The 24,966-nt window shown below is 32.1% G+C and overlaps 2 protein-coding genes and 1 long non-coding RNA gene across 4 annotated transcripts; 2 read left to right on the forward strand and 1 right to left on the reverse strand.

The window, feature by feature from the left end:
- The first annotated feature begins 4,596 nt into the window (after positions 1-4,596).
- LOC133688535 (thioredoxin-like protein AAED1, chloroplastic) lies at positions 4,597-7,870 on the forward strand. Of its 2 annotated transcripts, none has more exons than XM_062108044.1 (9): positions 4,597-4,848; positions 4,952-5,099; positions 5,181-5,226; positions 5,315-5,374; positions 5,570-5,606; positions 5,760-5,836; positions 6,027-6,118; positions 6,252-6,312; positions 7,410-7,870. In XM_062108044.1, the coding sequence occupies exons 1-9, from the start codon at positions 4,647-4,649 to the stop codon at positions 7,464-7,466; spliced, it is 780 nt and encodes a 259-aa protein (XP_061964028.1). In that variant the 5' UTR covers positions 4,597-4,646; the 3' UTR covers positions 7,467-7,870. The 2 variants fall into 2 exon arrangements, with proteins under 2 accessions (XP_061964028.1, XP_061964027.1); XM_062108043.1 differs by having other exon boundaries at positions 4,598-4,848; positions 5,757-5,836.
- A 5,161-nt stretch (positions 7,871-13,031) lies between these two features.
- LOC133687889 (protein REVEILLE 8-like) lies at positions 13,032-17,458 on the reverse strand. The gene is made up of 9 exons (XM_062107227.1): positions 17,043-17,458; positions 16,617-16,674; positions 16,417-16,540; positions 16,172-16,330; positions 15,938-16,063; positions 15,711-15,820; positions 14,642-14,701; positions 13,620-13,725; positions 13,032-13,535 (listed from the first exon to the last, which is right to left on the reverse strand). The coding sequence occupies exons 1-8, from the start codon at positions 17,312-17,314 to the stop codon at positions 13,642-13,644; spliced, it is 993 nt and encodes a 330-aa protein (XP_061963211.1). The 5' UTR covers positions 17,315-17,458; the 3' UTR covers positions 13,032-13,535; positions 13,620-13,641.
- A 4,284-nt stretch (positions 17,459-21,742) lies between these two features.
- On the forward strand, positions 21,743-23,144 carry LOC133687891 (uncharacterized). Its single transcript, XR_009841058.1, has 2 exons — positions 21,743-22,745; positions 22,878-23,144. It is a non-coding gene; the product is annotated as an uncharacterized LOC133687891 (long non-coding RNA).
- The last annotated feature ends 1,822 nt before the right edge of the window (positions 23,145-24,966 follow it).

Consider the following 24,966-nt stretch of genomic DNA (forward strand, 5'->3'; position numbering starts at 1 on the left):
CAAATTTTTTAAAGCTCATGTGAATGCCAAAAATCTCAAATGAGAAGAAGAAATATGACCTAGACGAGAATGCCATAAATAAAACTAGAAGATGAAGGACTCAAATGAAAAGAAAACAAATCAATAATAGTAGCAGCAGTAATGACAACTGACACTTTTAACTCATCCAAAATATATTAGTCCATTCTCCCTACGGCTTGTCCCAATCATCTTTTAAGTTTGCAGATCCTGTACATAACAAAAAAAAGAGGAAAAATAACTAAGTAATCACCAGAATCACATAATTGACCAACAGAAGCAAGATTTAATCTGTGTTTCGGAATAAAATAAACATTAGAGAGAGACAAGTGAGGTGTGACAAAAAAAACCAACATCTGCTAAAGGCATGAGAGTTCCATCAGCAGTCATAATAGGAATAAAGGGCGAAGGGAACATATAAGTAAAAGATAAAGAATCTGAAGACATATGATGTGAAGCACCAGAATCCAAGACCCATGAAGAATATGACATACCTGAGGAACTATGAGGTAACTGATATAGAAAAGGAGAAGCGGACGTTGCTTGTGGCTGTAATGAGAGAAACTTCTAAAATTGCTCTGCTAGAGTACTAGGATCGGTGATAGAACCTGGTGAAGCTACTACTGCGGTATTGTGGCGTAGTGGTTTATAACCCTGAGGTGGTCTACGAGCATTAGATTATGACTGGCTGCCAGACTTCCAAGCTTGATTTTGTTGTCTCAACTTGGGACACTAAGCCTTCAAATGACCCTTCTACTTATAAAAATTGTTTTCGTTGAATACAACCTTTGTGCAAGGCTTATTCTAATGATTAGAGAATGACTTAAATAGTATTGCTAGTACAGAGGAATTCAAAGTATATAGAATTCCCTTTTCAGAATAAGATTGTAGATGTATTTCTTCAGTTAATAGCTCACCGACAACAAAGTCAACAAAAGGCAGTGGAGAACGATGCAGAATTGAAGTTCTAAGTCCTTAAAAATCATTACAAAGTGTTGTTAAAAATTGTACCAATCATTGCTGCTCTTTATGATTAATATAGGCATCACATGCCTTTAATTCTATCGATTCTATAAGATCCAATTAATCTAAAAAATCTGTCATAGCAGAATAAAACTCCTGAATACTCATATTCTTCTGATGAAGAGCTTATATGTCATTCTCTAATTGATACTGCTTTGCAAAATTTGACTGCGTGAATAACCTTTGCAGATGATCCCAAACCTCTTTAGTTGTCTCATACTTCGCCAACTACATACCTGTAGAATGCTTAGTAGAATTGTAAATCCAAATGATAATGTTTGCATTGTTTGCTTCCCATGTATCTATTAAAATAGCATCCTCATCCTTAATATTCTTGGGTATCACATAGGTTCTACTAATATATCCCCACATCCTTTTACCTTTAAGAACATTTCTCATTACATAGCTCCAGTACGAATAATTCTTTCCATCCAACCTCACACTTACAGACTGAAACGAATCATCTATTTCCATAGCCATAATCAACAAAAAAAAACCAAAATGAAAAACCAACAAAAGAAAAAAAATACCAGATTGCAAAAACTAAACAAATATCATAAAAACTGAAAAAATATCTTTTTGAAGTTATACAATTACTCTAAAACAACAAATTACAGAAACTGAATGAAATAACAAACTGCAGAAGCTGAAGGGAAGATGAAATACCAAATTTACAGAAATTGAACAAATATCACATCAAAAAAATATTTCAGGGCTCCGCCTTGAGCCTCAGCAGGGGCGCACTGCCTCCTGCAAACCCTCATAGTTGGATCCATGAAACCTGTGTTTGAGATTAATCCTCGTTTCATACAACTAGCTCTAATACCATGTTAAAGTAATCCAAATTAACACAAAACAAATACGAACATAAGAGAAAAGGAGGCTAAGATTTTCATTAATCACAATGTTATGAAGGATTGCTTTAACCTAAATACAAAGAGATTTATATATGCTAAATTAAAAATACTATTCTACCCTTAATATATATATATATATATATATATATATATATATATATATATCTTAACACATTCAAGTGATTAATGTATGGCGTGTAAACTCGTAACTCGTCAATTCATCTACAACCAAATGAGAAGTAATTGATTTGTGTTGAAAGCTATCATGTTTCTTGTAAGAAATTATATTTTACAATTTGCTTTAAAATTATTTATGGGTGTAATTTTATTAGATATTCAGTCTTATAGGATATCTCAAATCCATGCTTAATCACATCTTCAATACCATACCAATACAGATTAAAAAGCTACATCAACTAGTTGTAATTTTTATCCCACTCCAAAGTATAATAGTCCAAACTTTCAAATATTTTTTCAAACATGTTTGTTTTTATGTATTAACATGTTTTGTTTTTACCTGGATTCTATTTAAAGGAATTAGAGGCAGGGTGATAACCCAAAATCCTTGTACTCAGCCAAACGTTAAGCCCAAGCATATACGGGTCTGATGAACTGCGAGACCCAACATCCTTAAGCTTGGACAAGTGTTGAGCCCAAGCATATATAAGTTTAGCAAATTGGTAAACCCAACATTCTTAAGCTAAACCAAGTGTTGAGTCCAAGCATATATGAGTCTAGCGAGTTGCTAGACCCAGCATATTTGAGACCAAGTAATAAGCCCAAGCATATACGAGTCTAACAAACTTCCAGACCCAACATTCTTAGCCTAAACTAAGTGCTAAGCCCACAAACAAATGAGTTTGGCAAGTTGCCAAACTCATCATCCTTGTGCTCAACTAAAAGTTGAGCTAAAATACATGTGGCTCTAGTAATCTTGTTAGACTCCATTTTGAATCACAATATTTTGATGAGTCAGGAATATTTTTTTTCTCTTTCGTACATAAGAGATTTTAATGCTATGAGAGGAATATGACATTTTAGTTCTCCCCTTCATCAAAGGGTAAGAACAATGGATTATAAAGATCCATTGTATTCTTAAAAAAAAATATTGCTATTAATCTACCCTTTATATGTTTGAATTTCCTTAGCTTTGTACACTGTCATGGTTTCAAAAACTTTGTGAAAATTTTAAAACTTAATTGAAGATCAATTTTATATAATAGAATTTAAGGTTATAATCAAAAATAAAAATTGAATCTACCCCCCTCTCATTTTCATCATTTAATTTAATTTTATCATCATTTTATCTTTAAATATCATGTTAATCTACCCTTCATGTGTTTGGATTTCCTTTGCTTTTTATGCTATCATGGCTTCAAATACTTTGGAAAAATTCAGAAACTTAATTGAAGATTATTTTTTCGAAATAAAATTTAAAGTTATAATTGAAAGGAAAATTGAACGTTATAGTTTGGAGACAAATATGTTATTTTCCCAATTTCATGTAAAGAGCAAACTTGGGCCTTTGCAAACCAAATGTCGAACAAAAACAAACTTGGGCCTACTCAGACCATGTGCCGAAACAAAAGCCCATGGAAGGGGAAATCGACGAGTTTGGTGTACAAGAGCAGTTCCTCGCACGTTTTGGCAACCCAATCTATAAATTACAATTAAATTTATGTTTGATAATATACTGCATGATAAATTTTAATTAAAATAATATTTTTTAAATATTTTTTATTTTTAATATTAATATATAAAACAATTAAAAAAAATACTTTCGATATTTTTTCAAAAAACAAAAACAATTTAAAAAACAGAGCCAATACACTTAAAATTGCTTTCCTGCTAACAAAATTAATAATACACCGGGGAATTTCTTGTTGGAGTAAGTGTTGTTAATTAATTTTTTTTTATATATTTCCATATAAAAAGCTTGATAAAAAATATTTTTTTGGAAAGTTTTTTTTAAGAAGTAAATCTTTTTTTAATTTTTAGTAGTGTTATAAAAAATAAATTAAAAAATAGTTTTTTGATATTTGACTATACTGTAAAAAATATGACTAAAAATAATTTATTAATAATTCTTTTCGAGTTTATTTACTTATAAAAAATGTAACGGTGAAAATGTTTTTTGTTATATCATATGTTTATATATAATATATTTTATAAAATGTAACTACACATGTAATATAAATATTTGAAGTATAATATTATAGATATATAACTATTTTTTGGTATTTAAACAACATTGAAAATAAAATTCTTTTTTATGGTATTTTAATTCAATAACACACTTTATATAATTTAAAATGTATGATTAATGTATAATATAACTTGCTTTGTATTTGAACATATTTTATAGAAATATTATCTAAATTAAAATATTATATGTACTAATATATCAATTAAACATACTTTTATATTATATATTAATATATTCTAATATATTATTCTCTATATAAATATATTAGCAGTTTATTATTTATTTTAAGATATTATATTGTTTTACTTTAGTGTTTAGATTTTTTTATGGAAAGTGTTTCTAATTTTTTACACTGTAATTTATTTTTTCATCTTTTGATTAGATTTTGATAATATAGCCAAAGAAAAATTATATATGAAGATTTTTGGCATGGGACAGTGCCACGTGTAAATCCCGCCTGCCACTGAATAAAAACCGACTTTTAAAATAAAGAGCAACTACCCACCACCTCTACAGGCCCACTCCATAGAAAGCAAAAGAATATGCCTGTCTTCGAAGCTATGGCAGTTTTATCTCCCTCCGCAGCGCTGTTAACGAAAACCCTCCAGCCAAAAATCACCACCAATCACCAAACTCCTATATTCCTCAATAAATCCACAGCAAAGCTCGAGTCCAACAAAATTATTAGCATTTGTTCCCCACAGCTAAGCAACGCTAAAGCCTCTGCAATCTCTGGATCCCCAGGCAATTAGCATCTGTTTCTTGTTGCGTGTATTCAATTATATTTTTTTTCTTTTCTTTTTGAGTTGATCAATATAAGTTTGAATGTTTGTGATGCGATCAATAGGAATCGAAGCTGGTTCTGGTTTAGTTAGTGAAGACACAACAAATATCTTGGATACCGTGGAAGTGTTTGATTTGAATGGAAACGCAATTCCAATTTCTGATTTGTGGAAAGATAGGAAAGCTGTTGTTGCATTTGCTCGGCACTTTGGGTAACTAAAAGCTTTGCCTCATCTCATCACCCCTCCTTAATTTTTCGCTTTGTTTCTTATGTAAATTCAGTTCGATTTCAGATGTTTACTTTGCCGGAGACGGGCTGATTACCTTGCAGCCAAGAAGGTAATTGTTGTTTATTGATTATCTTTGTGGACTTATACTATAAAGTATTCACGGCAAGTGATATTATGTATATCAAATATGTCAATAGGATATAATGGATGCATCTGGGGTGGCACTTGTTTTAATCGGTCCCGGAAGTGTTGATCAGGTATATGTTTTCTCAATTTCTTTTCACAATTGCTTCAGTTTTCAGGAACTAAGAATGTAGTGATAGCATGCTTGTATGATTCATCAAGAACACGAGTTAAAAGAATGTGGTATTGACTATAAACTGCATTTCCATGGTGTCGCTTATGTTGGCCAGCTATTTGTTGTTTTGACCATCACTGGTAACTTGGTGTAGGCAAAAACATTCTCTGAGCAAACGAAATTCAAAGGAGGTATGTTAACTTTCAGATAGCATAGCCTTGATAACCATGTAGCAATCCGATGCAAATTCTCCATATGCCACTGTTATTGATATGGTTGGTCTTCTTCTAATTGCAACTTAATGGCAAAACCTTTTCTTCTTTTATTGTTTTCCTTCGTAGAAGTTTATGCAGATCCTAGCCACTCATCATACAAGGCATTACAATTTGTTTCAGGGGTCTCAACCATATTTACTCCTAAAGTATGTATGCACAATCCATTGAAATCTTCCATGAGTTATTTAGTAGTGCCTTCTTAATTTCAAGTGTATGTGCTCTGCTGACTAGTAGTAACTGGGATATCCCAAAATTATAAAGAACTGGTGACCTGGAGATGAGATGTCCAAATTTTTAGATTTTCTTTATTGTAAAGAGGCTTTCTCAAATCTGCAGGCAGGCCTTAAGATAATACAGTCATACATGGAAGGGTATCGACAAGACTGGAAACTTTCGTTTGAAGGGGACACTGTGGCTAAAGGCGGCTGGTATGTGATACACTTGCCTCATGGAAAATTGCTATCATGTCTAATATACATTTGGTCTCAATCAGAACTTTTAGGTGGTCTTTAAATAATCCTGAAAATTTCGTTAACAAATGTCAACTTGATTGATTCTCAGGCAGCAAGGTGGAATTATAGTCGCAGGTCCTGGTAAAACGAATATCTCATACATCCATAAGGTTAGTGCCTAGACTTTTCCTTGTCCTCTCTAATTCTGATTTAGCTAGTTAGTAGAGAATGGGAACTGTGTTGTTTCAAGTTTGAAGTCATCTTGATGGTGGAAAGTTTGAACGTCCAAATCACCATGGAGTCTTCATGGGGCATGGCGTTATGTGTAATTAAAACTTGGTGGGCTTTAATTTGAAAACTGATGAGTTAACTTTTTAATTAAGATTTTTATAAATAAAAAATTTATTGTGGATCTGACAAATATGTTAGATTCAAAGTATTTGAACTTGATAGTCATCCAAATTCAAGATAACGTGAGCCTGACAAGTATGTTAGACTCAAAGAACTTGGACATTACCAAGTTCTAATGCTATATGCTTAATTTTGAACAATGCTCTACAATAAAAGTATTAAAGACATGATAAATTGTCATTCCTATACTCATATGTGTATTAAGGGATTTACCATACTTACTATCTCATTAATAATATGTAAAAGATATTTGTCTCTCATTAATGTCACTGAAAGTAGAAGACTTTCCAATCTTTTTCTTATCTGAAAACGATAAGGTTTAGGGGGTATAAATACCCTTGAATCATCCAGGTAAAAGGTTAGAACTTTTCATCTCTTAAAATAAAAATATAGATTTCAGTGCATTAACCAACTTAAAACTAAAAAATAAATATATTTGTTCCTTGAATTTAAGGTTATTTTAAGTCATTTAATACATTTCTCATAAATATACCGACTTTATCATTGGAGGGTTCTTAAGTCTCTCTTATTGAAACTGTTTTTGTAGGTACTCAAGCTTATATCATAAGCCTATGTTCCTTATATTAAGAAGAAGAAATCCAAGAACTTGAACATATAGATTAATCACTATCTCAAACACTAAATAACATTTTATTTACATATCTTGGATTTTAGGATATCATGAAAAACCTCGGTACATTCTTTCTTGTAAATTGAGCTATATAAAAGGCCAAATTAAAGCCTTATGAACTTTTTATAAACTAAATCATTTTGAAGTATTAATGCTAAAATGCAATAGATCCTTGATTTATTTATTTATTTTTGTAATATAATGAAAGTTTCTTTAACTGGGCAGGATAAAGAAGCAGGGGATGATCCAGTTATTGAAGATATAATCAAAGCATGTTGCTAAAGAGAACACATGTTGTTTTTTGGTCACGAAAGAACGCACATACTTAATTATAACATAATCTCTTTTGATTATCAAAACTAAATAATTAGTTATTGTATTATCAATAATTAAATAGTTGGTTATTAACATGATAGTACTTCGCTTGAGTTCTGACAAAGTGTAAAGCAAACTTTAATGAAATTCAGGTCTATTCACAACTATTTATAAGGGTTTGAATGTTAGAAAAGAAGAGTTTGGCTGATAGTCTACAAACTCCTACAAAACAAGTCTTCTATGTAGTATCAAGGACCCTTTAACACTTAGTTTAGTAAGAATGTTGGGGAATGTTGAATTAAAAGTTGTATGTTGTATATTGCAAGGATGGCAGATGAAGATGATAAATATATGGAATGTGGTTCTTAAAATGTATTTTTTTGTGTATTTTTTAGTGATTTAATGAATTGAATTCTTTACCTAGTGATTCATGAGCGTTAATATACCTATGAATCATGCGAACTTGCATGACGTAGAGGAAAAATATGTGAATAGACTATATAATCTATTTTAAGCATAATTATGTGAGACAATATCCCCTAATGATAAGTGATTATTTAGTTGATTGTGAGATGATATGGTTAGGTAGGCCAAGTTCTATGCAAGAGCATGTCATGACATATTACATATATGATTACTTATATACTCATATGTGATTGATTGTGCTTGTCTTTATATTGATCTATTTGTCAATTAGTTTAATATTTTAGATTGTTTCCACTATAAACTGACATCAGAGCTTGCTTGGTTATCAATTAACTTTCATGAAGATGAAAAAAGTAACATCAATTATGGAGTTTGATATACAAAAATTTAATGGTAGGATTGACCTCAAGAAGTGTCATTTCTTTTCTAATAACATTCTTTTTATTGGCTATATTATTTCCAACATAGAAATAAAAGCTAACTCGTGTAAGGTAGAGGTAATTTTAAGCTAGCCAATTTTAAAAACCATTTTTAATATCTAGAGCTTTCATAGCTTGGTCTTATTCTATAGATGATTTATATACAAAAAAAACTGTAGCATATTGATTTCTCCTATTACCGAGTGTTTAAAATAAAAGGTTTTAAAGTGGAATGACGTTGTTCAAGCTAATTTTGATCTTATTAAGACTAAGATGACTGAAGCTCCCATCCTAACTCTCTTAAATTTTATAACAATCTTTTAAGTTGATTGCGATGCTTATGGAATAAGAATTGAAGTTGTTCTAATTTTAAAAGGGAGGCTGATAACTTATTTTAGTGAAAAACTTACAAGGAAGAAGTATTAAACATACGATAAGGGGTTCTATGTCATCATTCGAGCACTTAACCATTAAAGTCATTACTTATTATCTAAATAATTCATTATTTATTCTAATTATGAAGAATTTAAGTATTTAAGTAGCTAACAAAAGCTCAATGCTTGACATGTAAAATGGGTAGAGTTTTTTCAATTTATTTTGAAATAAAAACCTAGAAAATTAAACCAATTCAAAGATGCTTTAAACTAATATATGCTCTTATAAATACAATGCAAGCTATGGCAGTGGACTTTGAAATATATAAAAAAATGTATAAAGATGATCCAGATTTTAACTTTCTTTGGAAAGCTTGTTTAAGTGGACCAAAGAATTAGTAATTCTTGCAAGATGACTTTTTATACAAAGAAAAGGCATTTTATATGCCATAAAGTTATGTTCAGGAAGCTATAATTCATGAGAAACATTATGGTTGTTTTACTGGGTATTTTGAAAGGGAGAAATCACAGTAGCTTGTGCAAAAACACTTTTATTGACCTAAACTAATTTGTGATGTGAGTCGAATTGTGAATAGGTGCAAAACTTGCCTCAAAACAAATAAGTATGGAAGCAATGTTGGATTCCTGAGCAAACATATTTGGCTCATAACAAGGATTCTGGATTCTTGATAAGATTACTTGTTTTCCATAAGCTTTCTTTCACATGCTAAGATTCCTCTCATGATCATATTGATTTTTATTAATGACATATGACAGAATCAACTTCTCCTTCTTGTTTCTCATGTTCTACCCTTTTTTTTTATAAAATGTTAGAGATACCCCTTACTAAAGAGTCTTTTTATATAGTTTTTTAAGAGCACAACATTCATTTGTATCGCGCCCCTATCTTTATGGAAATGGTAATATTTCTTTAAGTGTCTCTTATCAGAGTCTTTCTTTTTGGGTGATGGGTACTACATGAAATCTTTTCCTTTTATGACTATTAATACTTCAGTTATAGTAGTTCAAAGGAGTAGTAATGAGTTATGGGTATACAAGTCAGTTATGTATTAGACCTCTAAGGTTATTTATGAATGTTTAAGAGTTGCCTGATAGGGTCGCTTGTGTTTTGAAGACTCTTTCATGTGTCTATGAAAACATGAGTGCTTATGTCTTGCTATATTTGCTCATTTCGATCATACATGACTTTTTATGGATTCTTTTTATATTAAAAAGACTTTTATATAAGAGTGAATAAAGTCATTCCTATAAGGAGTAGTTATGTACCCTTACTGATTAGGGCTTTTATTCCTACTGGTTCCAACAAACCTTTTGATTTAAACATATATTTGTTAAATATTTTATTTCTCACTCTTTCTGTAATGGCCAAATATTTATTTGAAATCTTTTTTGCTGAAATATTTATACTAAAATTAGCAATCAACTTACCATATAAATAAGAGAAAGTAAGTATGGAACCAAGCTCTAAACTATGGTACCAAAGTCATGAAGATCCATGAAATATGGTTGGGAGAATTCCACACATTGTATTGATAACCTGTATCACCAACTCAAGATTGTTTCTCATGTTTTACACATGTTTTCTAGGGTTAGACAAACCATCATGGTTGTTTATATTCATCTTTGTGGCTATAAAGTATCTAGACAGGTGAATGTTTAACACATTCTAGTATAATAGAGATTTTTCTATTTGGTGTGTAAGGCTTTTATCATTGCCTCATCATAGCCTATTATATTATGGGCCACTAGAAGGAATAATGACAATGGTTATAACTCATTATGGCCTTACCTCTTGATTTATAAATATTTATAAATATTATATCTGGAGGAGATTTTATCTTTTCATGGTGGTGAGATGTATTTCTTAGCATGGTAGTAGTGTAGTAATATTCTTGTTTTTTTCTTGCACATCAATTTAGTTGGTTCTTTTTAAGAAATGGAGTTGCATATGAGCATGTAAATACAAAATATATGTTAATACTATAAATTAAACTCTATATCTAATTAACAAAAATAGGGTAAATATTAATATAATTCTTAAAAAAAAATTAATCTCATTTTTTCATTAAATGTCTATTTATACATCACATTAAATCTTAAATATTATAAAATAATGTTTTTAAGTCACACCTAATCCATATAGTAACTAACTTGATAATTGGTTTGTGTTATGCTATAAATCAAATTAAAAAAAATTAACATAAAAAATAATATCTATGTTATAGGGAACTCTTTGATAGTGTCATTAAACCCGAGCTAGTGGATTAATCTTAAAGTCTTTCAACCCAACTCCTTGCCTAGCCCAAATATCAAATTTAATCGTGTGGAGTTTATCCCAACATGATCTGATCGATTTGTCAGATCCAGAAACAACTTGAACGACCAATAAAAACATGGTTTGATTTAAAAAAATCAAGATGACATTATTTTGTTAAAAATATTAAGACGACGATATATTGGATCAAACTGGGGTTGGCAGACTAACGTAGGTTAACCTGTCAAGCCCACAATATAGGTCAAGAGCTCCATTAGATTTGATAACTTTGATTAACTCACCAAACACAAGATCCAAGTCATGGACTTCACTAGTTTTAATACCTTTATTTTATAGAACTATTTCGTATTTAATTATATGATAACAAAAACAGACACTTGCAAAATCAAGTGATAACCCAATATCAAGACGTTTGTTTGAGTCTACAATAACATTATAAAAGCAAACTGAATCAAATTACGAAGTTTAATCCCAATCAACCCAAGTTAAATTGTCAAACTTGCATCCCGGGTCATGGACTCTACTGGGTTTAATAACATTGGTTAACCCTTTAAACCCGCAGCTCAGTTATGGACTCTACTGGGTTTAATAAATTTAATTTTTTAATTATTTTTTATTTAATTATATGATAACAAAAATAGTTGCTTGTAAAATTAAGCATTAACTCAATACTGAGACATTTATTTGAAACCACGATAACTCTATAGAAAACAAACTAAAATAAAATTATGAAACTCAATTCTTAACCAGCCGAGTATTAAAGGATAAAATTGAAAAACAAATAAAAAAATTAAAAGAAAAAAAACCAAATTTTTTTTTCAAATCACTACAATTAATAATGTTTTGTGAGAAGGTGAACAGTGAATTCACCTCCGCTTTTAGTCATTTTTATAATAATAATTAATACTTTATGTTGACTAAAATAGATTAACAAAAACTATGTATTAAAATCTGAAAATAATAAATACGCTTCAAAATTTTATTAAATTATTAAATTAGATGATTGATTTTGTTTTCTTTTTAGTAATTATTAAATTATTGAGTTATTTTTTATATTATTTTTATTTTTTTAGACAAAAAGATTCATATGATTTTTTATTATTCTTTTTTACCATTGATAGTAATATTAAAAGAAGACTCCTTTAAATAAAAGCAATCGTGAAATATTTGTTTATGCCTATATTTTAAGTTTCTATTTATACAACATATAGTAATTAAAATTAAAAAAAAATAAAGCCCTTTTTTCTCTAAAGGTGAGAGATTCATACTTAAATTACATTAAAATTAAACAAATTATTAAATTTGACCTTTGTTATTTTTTATACGGGTCCTTGGTTTTTTTGTCATGTTATCTTTGACAGAAAGTATTCATACCTTTTAGCACTACTAATATTAAAAAAATTCATTAGTCAAAGTTTAGAATAAGATTCATATCTATAACTTTAATAATTATTATAAAGTAAGTAATTCTTTAAAATAAAATGATTTGTATAATCATGTTCAAATATAGAAAAGCATAAAATACAATCTTTGTTTATTTTTGTACCTTAAATATTTTATGTTAGTATAGTTTTACTCAAGTTTTATATTTTTAAATTTAAAATTTTATTAATACACAATCAACCATCAAGAATGCTAAAATTACTAGCAATAGAAAAAAAAATTTGAGGTGTTTGAAAGTATGGTAACAATTAATTTTTAAAGTGTGTTTTGCTCGGAAATATATTAAAATAATATTTTTTTTATTTTAAAAAAATTATTTTTGATATTAACATATCAAAACAATAAAAAATATATATAAAAAAAATTTATCCAACTCCTATTTGAAATGCAATGCCAGGAAAAATAAAGGAAGTTTTAAGACGACACCATACCAGCAGAGACCTGAGCTACAGGTCAGACCCACAGTATACAGTTGATTCTAGGAAGGTAACGACAATTATTTTTTTCTTGATAAAGTCTGTCCACCCTTTTGTAAACATCCAGCTAGTGCTGGATGCGCACTGTAGTTCAATCCTGAGAAAGAAATCCGATTTCTTAGCTGAAACATTACAGAAGCAAAAACACAGTATATTGTCAACAAATGGAGGTTCATTCTAATACACAGAGTAACCTACTTCACAAGTCTGAAGGGAAGGGAAGTACTTTTTCCTCGTGTGTTCAAGCTCTTTTAGTTACAGGGCCTTGGCAAAATGTACCCCGCTATATGCAAAACTATATATTAATCTCAAGGGACGGCCGAACAGGTCTCACAAGATATACACATTTGTTTGGTTGAAGGCCAAATCGTCAATAGAATAGAAACAGCCATTGCTATTCAGGTCAGTAGACGTCAAGGTTCACCGTTCATGGAACTTGAAAATCAGTAGAAAACTTTGTTCTACCATCATAAACTCTCCCTTGGCGTGGCTGCCACAGCCTGTCTCAGAATCAACTTCCAGGCATGTGCAGAAAGATAAAGCAGACACATTTATTTGATTTTAGTGATGCAGCAAGAATTCCAGCCAACATCACCACGTTACTGCGAAGAAAGATGTGAAGATGAAGTTAGAGCCTAGAGAAGCTAGGAAATGAAAAATAAAAGAAGATTACGAGAAAAACGTACGAGTCAGAAAAATGTAAGTAGTTCAACATGCTATATTATTGGTCTGATTCAGGGCAGAAACTCCCACTGTTTTGGTATTGACATCATATGATGACATGACCTTCCTCTGAATCAACCAAGGAGGTAAACTAGCCAAGGTTACAGAACAATCATTGAAGAATCTATAAAAATAAAATATGTAAACTAGCAAATAAATTAAAGAACTTATTCGAAGATATTTCATAGGAAAATTTTTCCTGGGCCTTTTATTCTACTCAGAATCTTGTAGTAGTACACACCAAACTACATGCACATTCAGGAATGAAAAATTACGAAGAGATAGATGCAAACGCTGATGCTTATCTCTTGTTTCCACATGCATTATACCTCCAAGTTATGTATGTGGTGTCATATGAATATTATACGTGAGCAACATCAGCAGATTTTCATCTTACTTGGTCAAAATAAGTGAGGAATATCTGCAGAAGCAAGTTATAATTGAAAATAATTACAGAGCCTGCAACTTTATCAGGACTTGAAAAGAAAGGGAGGCAAAAAAAAAAAAAAAAAAAGCCAAGAGGCCTGATAAACTGTTAATGGCAATCCACACTTCGCTATACTTTCAACATTTTCTATCGTCATTTATAATCCCCCAATAGACAATTTTCCATCAGATCATTTAACATTCCTTTTGAGGCAGCCCCATAAATTCACCTAGACAAAGCTTCTACACAAAGATCTTTTTCAGAGAGAAATGACCACCAAAAGTTTTACACAGATGAAACTTCCATGTTACAACACAGCAAATGTTTTCTCTGTAAAAACTGTTAGGGCAAGTTCTCAACATCATGGAAAAAACAAAGAAATCTAACATGTTAAAACTTTAGCATTGAATGAAACCTCAGCTTTTCCATAATACTCAGATTATGGTTGCAATATATCATCACATTTACGAATTCTTTCAGTAAGCCAAAATAAGTGGTAATATACATGCATGCTGGCAAGAGCTGTTATGAACATACTTACAAAATATTAACACTTACATATGGCTCAAAATCAGGGCTAGACAAGTTAACAGTAAGGTTCCTCATCAATAACAAAACCTGCAAGACACCAAAAGGAATTATACACAGAGCACATCGGAATAATCAGGAAAATTAGAAAGTACACACCAAAGTTATTTTAACTAACACCATGATGGGAAAAACGATGCAATCTTGTACTCTTTTGAGAACTCCACTAACACACTGATACTACGCATCAAAGTAGATGGAAGCTTTAGAGATATAGACATGATTGTGCAAAATACCAGTGCCTCTCTCTTTCTCTCTCTCTCTCTCTCTCTAATAATTTATTTGAATCACTGCCATCTTAAGCAAGTTGAGAAGATGAAGAACTGATTTTGAAGAGCCAAACAACCCATCAAACTCGCAAGAGAGACGAACACGAACCAGGTCAGCACTTAATTTTATGGAGTAGAAAATCATAATGTTGCTATATGGGATGAAAATTATATGTAGTGATGGAGAGGACTTTCCCCTGACATTGGCTCCCTATATCCAAAAGTAACTCGCCGTGATAGCTCCAAATGAAAACCACTTCTGTCAGGTTTAACCAGAAAAATTAACATGGATCTTTTCTCTTTATGTATTAAATCGATGTCTATCTAAAGAAGGATGGCAGTGTAACCCTGTAAAATCTGATTGAGTTGTAAATAACAGGTGAGACTAAAATCTTCAATCCAATACACGTGGCAATCCTCATTCTTGAGTGTTATTTTCAGATCCTTAGTTTAAGTTCCCAGACACAGAACACTGGCTCTTATTACCAATTTGCCAGCAATACGTGGCTCGCAACCAAATTTCTACCGAATCTTATTAGTGCTCCGACGATATTATTAACTTCTGTAGTCCCCTTGCATAATATACAATGCTTGAGTAGAAAGATAAGAATCAGAGGTTCATTTATGGTACTGTAGTATAGACTTCCACTATAATAATGAACCACTTCTCACCGCTAAAATGCATATCTAATTTTCTCTATGATTATACAAATACTTATCTTTGCATAGTATCATTGGAAAAAGAGGCATCTCAATTCAATTCAACTCACAGTTTCAAAATTGATAGGGTCCATTTCCTGTAGCTTTTTCACATGCCCTTTCGTGTCTGGATCAAAGACACTTCCAATGAAGCTATATACTTCAGCAAAATCTGGTATACCTGCAGACAATAGTTAAAAAGTAAGAGAGAGCTTTTTTTTCTTTTTTTCTTTTTTCTGAGTTTGAGGTCAGTATAAGTGGAAAATTAACAACTTTAGTCTTGTGGATCACGGGTTACCATGAAGCACAGGCGCTTGCTTCCCTTGTTTTGGCATCTCAGCACCTGGCAATGTTGTACTTGAGGTCCCAAGGCCACTGACAGTATTGTTACTAACCCTTGATACACACTTTGGTCCAATATCAGCTGAATCAGCAAGGTTGCAAGCCATAAGATGTGCTGGAAAGTTCCCTCTAGTAGAAATGATCTACTAATATGATAACAGGAAGATAAGAAATGAAGAAGTATGCACACCTTCAGCTCCGTGAAGATTTGGAAGTTCATCTTGTGATGGCATGATTTTGCTTGTTGAGGAGTTTATTAACACTGAAGTTTCATCCCATAGAGCATACCCATGTGCAAAGGTATTCATCGATAAAGGGTAAGCCATGGATGCTGGGAGCGGCACTAAAACTGCAATAATTAAGAAACAGCATGTCAAGAAAGCAATTCTAAAGTACAACCGCATTTATCATCATATTCCATGAAAAAGGTCAAACCATTTTTCGACGCCTTATGTGGGTAAGGATGAGAGGCTTTGCGTTTAGGGCGAGGAGGAGGAACATGCGCAGTCGTACCATTCTTTTGGACCTTCAAAAAGTATTTCTGGGCATGACTCCGAATCTGCAAATGTATATGATCAGTAAAGAACATGATAGATACGTTAACCTGCAAAGCGAAAACACTGCATGATTCAGACCTGGATCACCGTCTTTGAACCCATAAAATCTTCAATCTTTTTCCAGTCACGATCAAACCTGAATGAAGAAGACCAGATTAAAAAAAATTAGATAAGCATGGTACAGAATCAAGAGGCATTTGATTAGCAATTTGAAAACTGAAAGTTCAAAACGTGGTACGGTGTCAAATTATACTTTGCTTTTAACAAACAGAATTTCTATTGATTCCAATGTACTTCTAACACCATCAAATTGTCAAAAACTAAGAAGCAAAGGCATCAAATCAAAGTCAATTGTTAAAACAAGATTAATAATAATAATAAGAAGAAGAAGAAGCAATTAGTACTTGTTTTCCTTTTCTTTCTTATTTTGAATTCAAGAGAGAGAACTAAAGAAACGAGGGGAGAGAGAGTAGTTATAGAAACAAGAGCGAAAAGTAAACTTACAATTGAAGGGCTTCAAGGAACTTGTCATGCTCTTCTTCAGTCCAACTCTCACGAGACTTGGTGATTGTATAAGGTTTTCTAACTTTCTTGCCAGACCCATCGCTGCTAGCTGCTGCTGCTGTACCTGTACCTGTAGCTGGTGGTGTTGATGATGATGTAGGTGTAGCCATTGATTGAGAAGGACCAGCAGGATTCGCACCTGCTCCTGCTCCTGCTCCTGCTCCTGCTGTCGAAGTTGAAGTTGAAGAGGAGGAGTTGGCGTTCATAATCATGAACAGTTACTCCGTTTCCAGCGTTGTGGAGGTTGGAAAGACAGAAAAGAATGGTCACTGTGTGGGTGCGTGAGGGCAGAGGACACAAAAATGGCAAACTCTCTCTCTCTCTCTCTCTGGATGGGCTGTGTGTCTGTAACAGTGAGTTTGCATTTTAGACCTTTCAATTAATCGTCTACTGAACCTCCTTGTCTACGCCGATTTTTTATTTTTTGTCGTCTCTAACCGTCTAACGGCCTCACCTATCCATCCTTTGACGTAGGATCTAATCTTGTGTGACGATCATTTGACTCGTATGACGATGCTGCTCTGCTCCTCTCATTTCTTCTGCTATGTACCCATTTTTGTTTTTTTTTTTTTTTTTTTTTGGGATTAATGATACTTTCTTCTTTTGGGATTCTATTAAATCATTACAACACGTTTTTTTTTTTAATAGATTCTCCTTAACAACTTTACCTCTTGAAACATTACTAATTAATGGCGTGTTTCTTTTTGTTGTTGGAAAGACTTTTTAAACTGTTTTATGTCTTAAAAACAAAATATTAAATTAACATGTTTAAAGGATTTTTCAATAATTTTAATAAGTAATCCAACTTTTTTTTCATCAATTGCATCATTCTATAGCTAAATTGAAGGTCTTTTGCTTCTATTTTGTTAAGGAATTATAGAACAAAAAAACAAAGAATCAATATAAATAAAACCCGAGGAAATAGATGGTTGTTTTGAAATTGACTAAAAAATTTACTTTAATCTTCTTAGTTTGCAACATACCCATTTTCCATCCCTTTGATTTTTTCAAAGTTTATTTTTTATCCAAAACTTTATTTCTCTTACTTTTTGGTCTCTAATTTGAGATAGAAGAGAGAAAGTAATTGAATTCTGGTTGTAGAGAGAAAATATCAATTGATAATGATTTCAACCACCAAAATTATCAATCTTGGTGTCTACAGATTTTATTTGATGAGAAAAATTCCACTAAGGTGTTATTTCACTTTTTAATTGCTTGAGAAATCAAATCTAACCTTGAAAGTTTTTGGTTGATTTGTTGTTTTCAGATCTTTTTCGGGTTATTTAAAGGTATGAACAAGTTTGTTTGGGTCTCTTAGGTATAATTTAGGTGTTCTTGGGTCAAAACAATGCTTGAGAATAGAAATTTTAGGGTTTAAAACACTCTTATCTTGAATTTTTAGCGACTAGGGGTCGCAAAAATCTAGGTAGAGTAGGTGATATGTTTCTTACTTTTTTTCAAAAAAATAGGAGTAGATAGCATGTCACCCAACCCTAAAAAACACAAAAAAAATAAACAAGCCCCGAAGTGTGGGTTGCCCTAGGCTTAAGCGCCTAAGCCTTTATTCCCTTTATTTTAATTTTTTATTGGTTTTTGTTTCCAATTTGATCCTTCATAATTTGATCTATTCTAGTTAGCATACCAAATTTACAACTTGTTCGTGATACTAGAATAATCCCATCAAAAAAATAAATAAATAAAACCATGAAACTCAATTATAAAACAACCTAATATTTCAAGGGCAAAAATGGAAAAAGATTTAAAAAAAAAGCAATGAAAAAATATATGTGTGTCAACCCAAGTTAGTCCATTAACTTCATAACTATGGACATAAATTTAAATAACCTCATAGAAAAGAAAGTAAAGAAAAATACATAAAGATTATTGGATTTGTCTCGTTGAGATTTTTTTATGTTACCGGTGGTGTTATCATTGAAATTTCGGTATGCTTTTGAGGTCTATATCTTTTCTCAATTTATTTTTTTCAAATTATTTAATAATTTAAAAGAGTTATAGGTATTATCCATATGTCGCAAGTCACATATATCATATGCGAGCTATGAGCTCTGTTATTTTAAAAAAAAAATTTAGAATTGTGTCATTTCAAAATTAAAAAATATACTAAGATAAAAGAAAAAACTCTCCAGACAAGTGGCAAGAATGGAGAAGCTGACATGTATGATAATTAATTAAGCTCCCTCATAAATGTTGTCTTGCTTTTCATTATATGATTACTGTTACGATTGTGACTCCTTTATATATACAATCTCAAACTAGATCCATTCTTATTTTTTAATATTGAAAAAAAAAACTTAGGCTTAAAAATGGAGGATAATTTGTTGGGAGTTATTTAGTAAACAGCTATATAAAAATATGAAAAAAAAATATTAAACAAGAGATAAAATACAAAAACATAAAGTAATTTATACTTGTAGAATTATAGAATTCCAAATAAAATACAAGACAACAAAGAAGTTACTGTAGAAGATAGCACTCATTGCCTTTACAGTAAAAAAAATAAAATTGCCCAGCATAGAATTTTAGGGCAACTTGCCTTTGAGGATTTACCCATAAATAGCCATGTTGAGCCACGTGACCCCATGCAAGATCCACCTGCTAAGGATTGATCCCTCCTTTCCTCTCCTGTGGGACAACGTCACCCCTAACCAACCCTAATTTTTCCTCGTTAAACTTTTTCAAAACCAAGGACCATGTGACACGTGGTTGCTTGACCTCCACTGGAAGAGAAGAGACTTTTCTATATGCGGTAATGCCTGGCTTAACCTCCCGACCATGATAAAACATGGATGCGGACACGAGAAAATTTGTGCGTGGCGCAAACTCGGCGTGTAATTTAGCCAGTCTTGATGTGGGGCCCTCCTAATTGCGTGTTGCTCCCTCACACGGGCTTATTACAATTCAGCGCAGCCGTACGGTCACACGTTTATTTAGGTCACCCGTTTGGGTGGGGACTTTTGTGCGTGGATTTCGTGAATTTTAAGTTTAGAGTGACTTAGTGGTTATTTTTAAAATATTGTTTATTTAAAAATATATTAAAATAATATTTTTAATTTTTAAAAAATTATTTCTGGTATTAGTACATTAAAATATCTGAAAATATAAAAAAATTAATTTAAAATTAAAAAAACAAAAAATACATATGAACCAACAATTATATATATATATATATATATATATATAGAAAAACATGAATAAGAGAAGAGACATCAATCTGTGAGAAAAAAACTTAGCAAGAAATATTAAAGTATTTCTAATATGATGAGGTGCTATGGTTACCAAGGACACGTTTTTTGCCTGTTGTGGAGAGAGGATGTGGCATTTTGTTAAATCAAGTGGAAAAAACAAGCTTTTCAACAATCTCAAAAGTAAAAGGACCAATCTCGAGTTTGTTATTTACACTGGCACATCATTAAGATCAATCTAAACATCTAATCATACGTTTATATCCTTTCTAATTAATTAATTAATTCAATCTATAAAACATCTTACACAACATCAGATTAAAAGGGTGTTTAAATGGGAGGTAGCTTGTATTTTTTTGAATAAAAAACATGTTTTTATAACTTTTAGAGGTGTTGTTTATGCTTAAAAGACATTGTATATTTGATAAAAAAAAAAAAACCACCACACCTCCAAGTCAAAAACACCCTAAGTTAAATCGATCAAAATTATCAAGTAAAGAAACCTTGACTTTCCAATGAGTTTTTTCTTCTAAGATGCACTTAATCTTGAAAACTGTCAAAAAAAAAACAAAGAGATGTATACTAGTTACTTCCTGTTTTTTCGCGGGTTGAATAATTATTTTTTATAAAAAAATAAATATTCAAGATTTTTAAAAATATATATTTTAAAAATCTAATTATAAGTCAAAAAACTCATACATGCATTTAATTAAATACATTGAGAATCACATGTGCCGATAAATACAAAAAACAAAGTGTTAAAATGTTTATTCAACCCGTCTTGTTATAGCCTTATAGGTCGAATAAATTTCTAACACAAAAAAATTAATGTATAGGGTTATTAATGTGTTTTTTGATATTAAATAAAAAAAATATAATCATGAATCAAAAGGTCAATGTTTATATATAATAAAATATAATAAATATCAAATATATAAATAAAAATATGTAAAATCTCAAGTTAATTTTTAACATATCAGAAAAAAAAATAATGTTGCAATTGCTATAGTGAAATATCATTTCCTTAGTTTTTGTATAATAATTTTTTTAAAAAAAGCATAAGGAAAATAAATTACAAAAAAATAAAAATAAAAGGAATTGTATAAATATGCCGAGTGATAAATATTTAAATTGTAAAAAATAAAAAAAATATTTTTTTCCATAAAAAAAGTGTAAAGAAAAAAGAAGAAGGAAGAGCTAAAAACATATTAAAAAAAAAAGATAAAAAAGGTGATCAATATATAAATAAAAATATCAAGTATACAGAGGAAAAAATATATAAAAAATTATTTAAAAAAATTAAAAATTATAATTTTATCACGTTATAATAAAAAATTAATAAAATTTATAATTATACCATTTCTGAAGTAAAACACCATTTAGTATATGTATATAATTATCGAGAAAGAAAAAAAATCCGTCTCTTGGTGGATTCGATTTGGGTTTCTTTATAGTATCATCATATGGGCCTATCTTTTCTAGCATGGATGAAAACCTTTTGTTTGAGCCTTGCTTATGGGCTACCAGGATCTCGTCGGAGAGAAATCAGCTGCCATTGGGCATAGGGTCCAGAAATTACCACATGCCGAGCTCTCAGGTGACGGAGCAATAATTCGTGGCTCAGTATTGCCGAGCAATTCAGATAAGAGAGGACTGCATCTATTGGTTGGTTGATGCTGTTTTCGAATGACTTTTTTTGTTCTCCCAAAAGAACTAGCCGGAAGAATCTTCTTGTTGAGATGCAGAATGAATACTCAAGTTAGTAGCATCAGTACCATAACAAGAATTCAACAAAAGGCACCATCATCATCATCATCTCGAAAACCACTCCAGTAGAAAATCTCAAGAACCCAAACAAAATGGTGACACAAATGGTACGTCCAATTAAGCATAAGTCATAGTAATTCAACTGAAGCTCTCGTTTTATGTTTTTGTAGCTAACCTGTGGTTCAGAGATAATGGACATCATGTACCAAATTAGATACAGAACACAAAAGGGATGGCATTGTCGCATAAAGTATGTTTCCCTTGTTTTGTTTCTATGACCAATTTCATTCTTCTTTGTCGAATAAATCTGGTCGTCGAATGACAGCACTGCAGTTTATGATGTCTGTGCTCTGCTTGACTGGTACGGTTGGGCGTTTTTCAAAATCATGAATCTGGGTTTTTGAGCTTGAGATTAGACCTTCAATAACATAAATGCTTTTCCACGCTGGTAACGATGTTGTATTACTTACTTCGAGGACACGATGCTTATCTTGATTAGGCTAAATTCAGAAATCCACCTTAATTTATGAACCCAGGATGATGACGCTGTAGGATGGGGGACTGGGGAGGGGTTGACGACCTCCAAATACAGCATAATTTCAATGTTTTTTACATGCCAGCCAGCTTTCAAAACATGCAGCTGAGGCAATGTCCTCATCATCTTAATTGCACTGTATGATCACTCTGTCATTTCGGAACTCTTGTTAAATTTGTAGGCAGTAGGACTTTCGTAACAGCACCTTTTCCATTGTGATTTCATTCTATATAGATCCCATGTGGAAATGAAAATCTAACGTTACCACAGGCTGCTGGGTTCATTCGCTCTGATCGTGAAGCAGAATACAGGAAAAAAAGGAAGCAGGAATTGCCTACCCACTTTCTCCCCAAAATAAGGAAAGATTTATTGCCTACTGCTGACGATAACATTCGACATATACTTATTGTCTAGTCGTCCACTTATCTTTCCTATATCCTTCTATTCATCAAACTTATGGCTTCGCCCAAGATTGACACTGCTAAAGTTGACATGAGAGAGTGGCTTCTCTATATGACAAATGCACTAATTTGTTCACCAGGCCTTGCTGACTGGGAGTATACAACTGATATGCTCTGTTCTTTTCAGGTATTATCGCCAAACATTTCAACAGCGAAACCCTTAAACCACCTCAGTTGGAATTTACTCCAACAAAGCTTAGCGCATCATTTATTTGGAGAGTCATGAAGATAGTCTTAACTAGCTAGATTAGAATCAATTCATACAGAGCTCTAGCTTTTTGTAAGGTCTGTAGCCTTGATAATGAGCACTGGTCTGGTGACATACCTTAAAGTTCCTTATCCTGCTTCAAGTGTCCGTCATCAATCGGTTAGCAATGTGTATAAGAGCAATGTATAGGCAAAGGAAGGAGAGATAAGAAAGCAAGCTCGCATGAGGGAAAGACAGTAAAATCCTAGCAAAGCAAAACCTGCAAATTGATGAACTTTTCTTCTTGGGTATAGTTCTTTTGGATTGGTAGGCTCCATAAGCCGTAGGAGGATAAATGCAAGGTCGAATCATGGCTTTGTTTTCACTTTGGGTATGTGTCATTGATGGATATGTATGGAGCGAATGAGAGTTAAATCAGGCATGCCTAAACAGCGGCAAAACTTCTGCTCCAACTCATCCTTGAATATTATACAGTTTTTTATGTGATGCAAACCTAATGTCCCACCAAATCAGAAAAATTCTCTCAGCAAGGATACATCTAATCTGTGTATATCTGTGTGTTCTTGCAACGTCTTTATTTTGACCTATTTTGCGTGCTCCATCTTTGTAAACATCAACTTTGAGAAAACCATGCTTCTCTACTGCTGCCAAAAACAAGATCTCAAGCCGGCATTATTGAATGAACTCCCCGCAGGAGATAAATTCTCAACAGACTTGGACATGGCATGGTCAAACTTCAGGAAGAAAGGGAAACCATTCTTCTCTCAGTTCTCGCCAGGCAACTACCCACTGTCTGAAGAAGTTGATCCCATCAAGAGAACAGAGAGGCCAAATCTCAGGTTATGGACCAGTCCAGAGTTTACTCTAGTTGGGGCGATTGTAACTGTCTCGCACAAGCCAAGTGATTCTACTTAAATTCTGCTACTCTCGTAGAAAGCAGGCGCCGTGCTTTAATGATACAAGGGATGGTTCATGCAGGGAAATTGGTGAAACGGATGGATTGAAAATCATAACTTGTAAGTAAATGCCACCATCTCAACACTTTCGTGTGTGTTGAAATTAAGATAATTCCAGTTACTAATTGGATGAGATTAGAAATGAAAAATGGGCAGCATATCTGTAGCATTGTGGACCTTTGATCCTATTTTGGGCGTGTGGGAGGCCATTGGAGCAGCACTGATGTGAGAAAAGACAAGCAAATATCACTGAAGAATTCAGGGATGATGATGATGTCAAAGCTCTTCAATATGTTCACCTGATGGTTTGCACGAATTTCACTTCGTCCACTATATTGTCTGAGGGCTTCAGTTTGTGGGAGAATCAAATAGAAACAACATCCATCAATAAGTTTGCCACTAATAATATTGGGTCAATAAAACCCAGTGAGACTTGTTCTTTGCACGCATGGCTACATCCTAATCTACACCCACTTTTCTTTGTTCCCTTTTCACAAGACAGCACCTGTTAGGTGTGTCTGCTCTTCCATGTACAAGGACATTTAGAGTCCTTTTCAAGGGGGGACTAAAAACACTTGAGAACTTGTTAACTACGAAATTGGAGTCTTAACATGGAAATGATAAAAAATAAAAAATAAAAACCTTGACACCATGTCTGATCACATAGAGCAATGACCTTGACTTCTTGGCTTTGTTTTACTTAAGTCAGCCATCAGAATAGCGTTTTCATTGTT

This window comes from Populus nigra, chromosome 3 (genome assembly GCF_951802175.1).
Source record: "Populus nigra chromosome 3, ddPopNigr1.1, whole genome shotgun sequence".
Taxonomy (NCBI): domain Eukaryota; kingdom Viridiplantae; phylum Streptophyta; class Magnoliopsida; order Malpighiales; family Salicaceae; genus Populus; species Populus nigra.

Bases quoted from the DNA above. Each gene is read 5' to 3' on its own strand.
- LOC133688535 (XM_062108043.1), top strand. From the start codon at position 4,647: ATGCCTGTCTTCGAAGCTATGGCAGTTTTATCTCCCTCCGCAGCGCTG. The intron at 4,849-4,951 runs GCAATTAGCATC...TGCGATCAATAG, and splicing joins TGCAATCTCTGGATCCCCAG to GAATCGAAGCTGGTTCTGGT. The intron at 5,227-5,314 runs GTAATTGTTGTT...ATATGTCAATAG, and splicing joins ATTACCTTGCAGCCAAGAAG to GATATAATGGATGCATCTGG.
- LOC133687889 (XM_062107227.1), bottom strand. From the start codon at position 17,314: ATGATTATGAACGCCAACTCCTCCTCTTCAACTTCAACTTCGACAGCA. The intron at 16,331-16,416 runs GTTTGACCTTTT...TAATTATTGCAG, and splicing joins ACATAAGGCGTCGAAAAATG to TTTTAGTGCCGCTCCCAGCA. The intron at 14,702-15,710 runs GTGAGTTGAATT...GGTGTCTTGCAG, and splicing joins ACCCTATCAATTTTGAAACT to GTTTTGTTATTGATGAGGAA.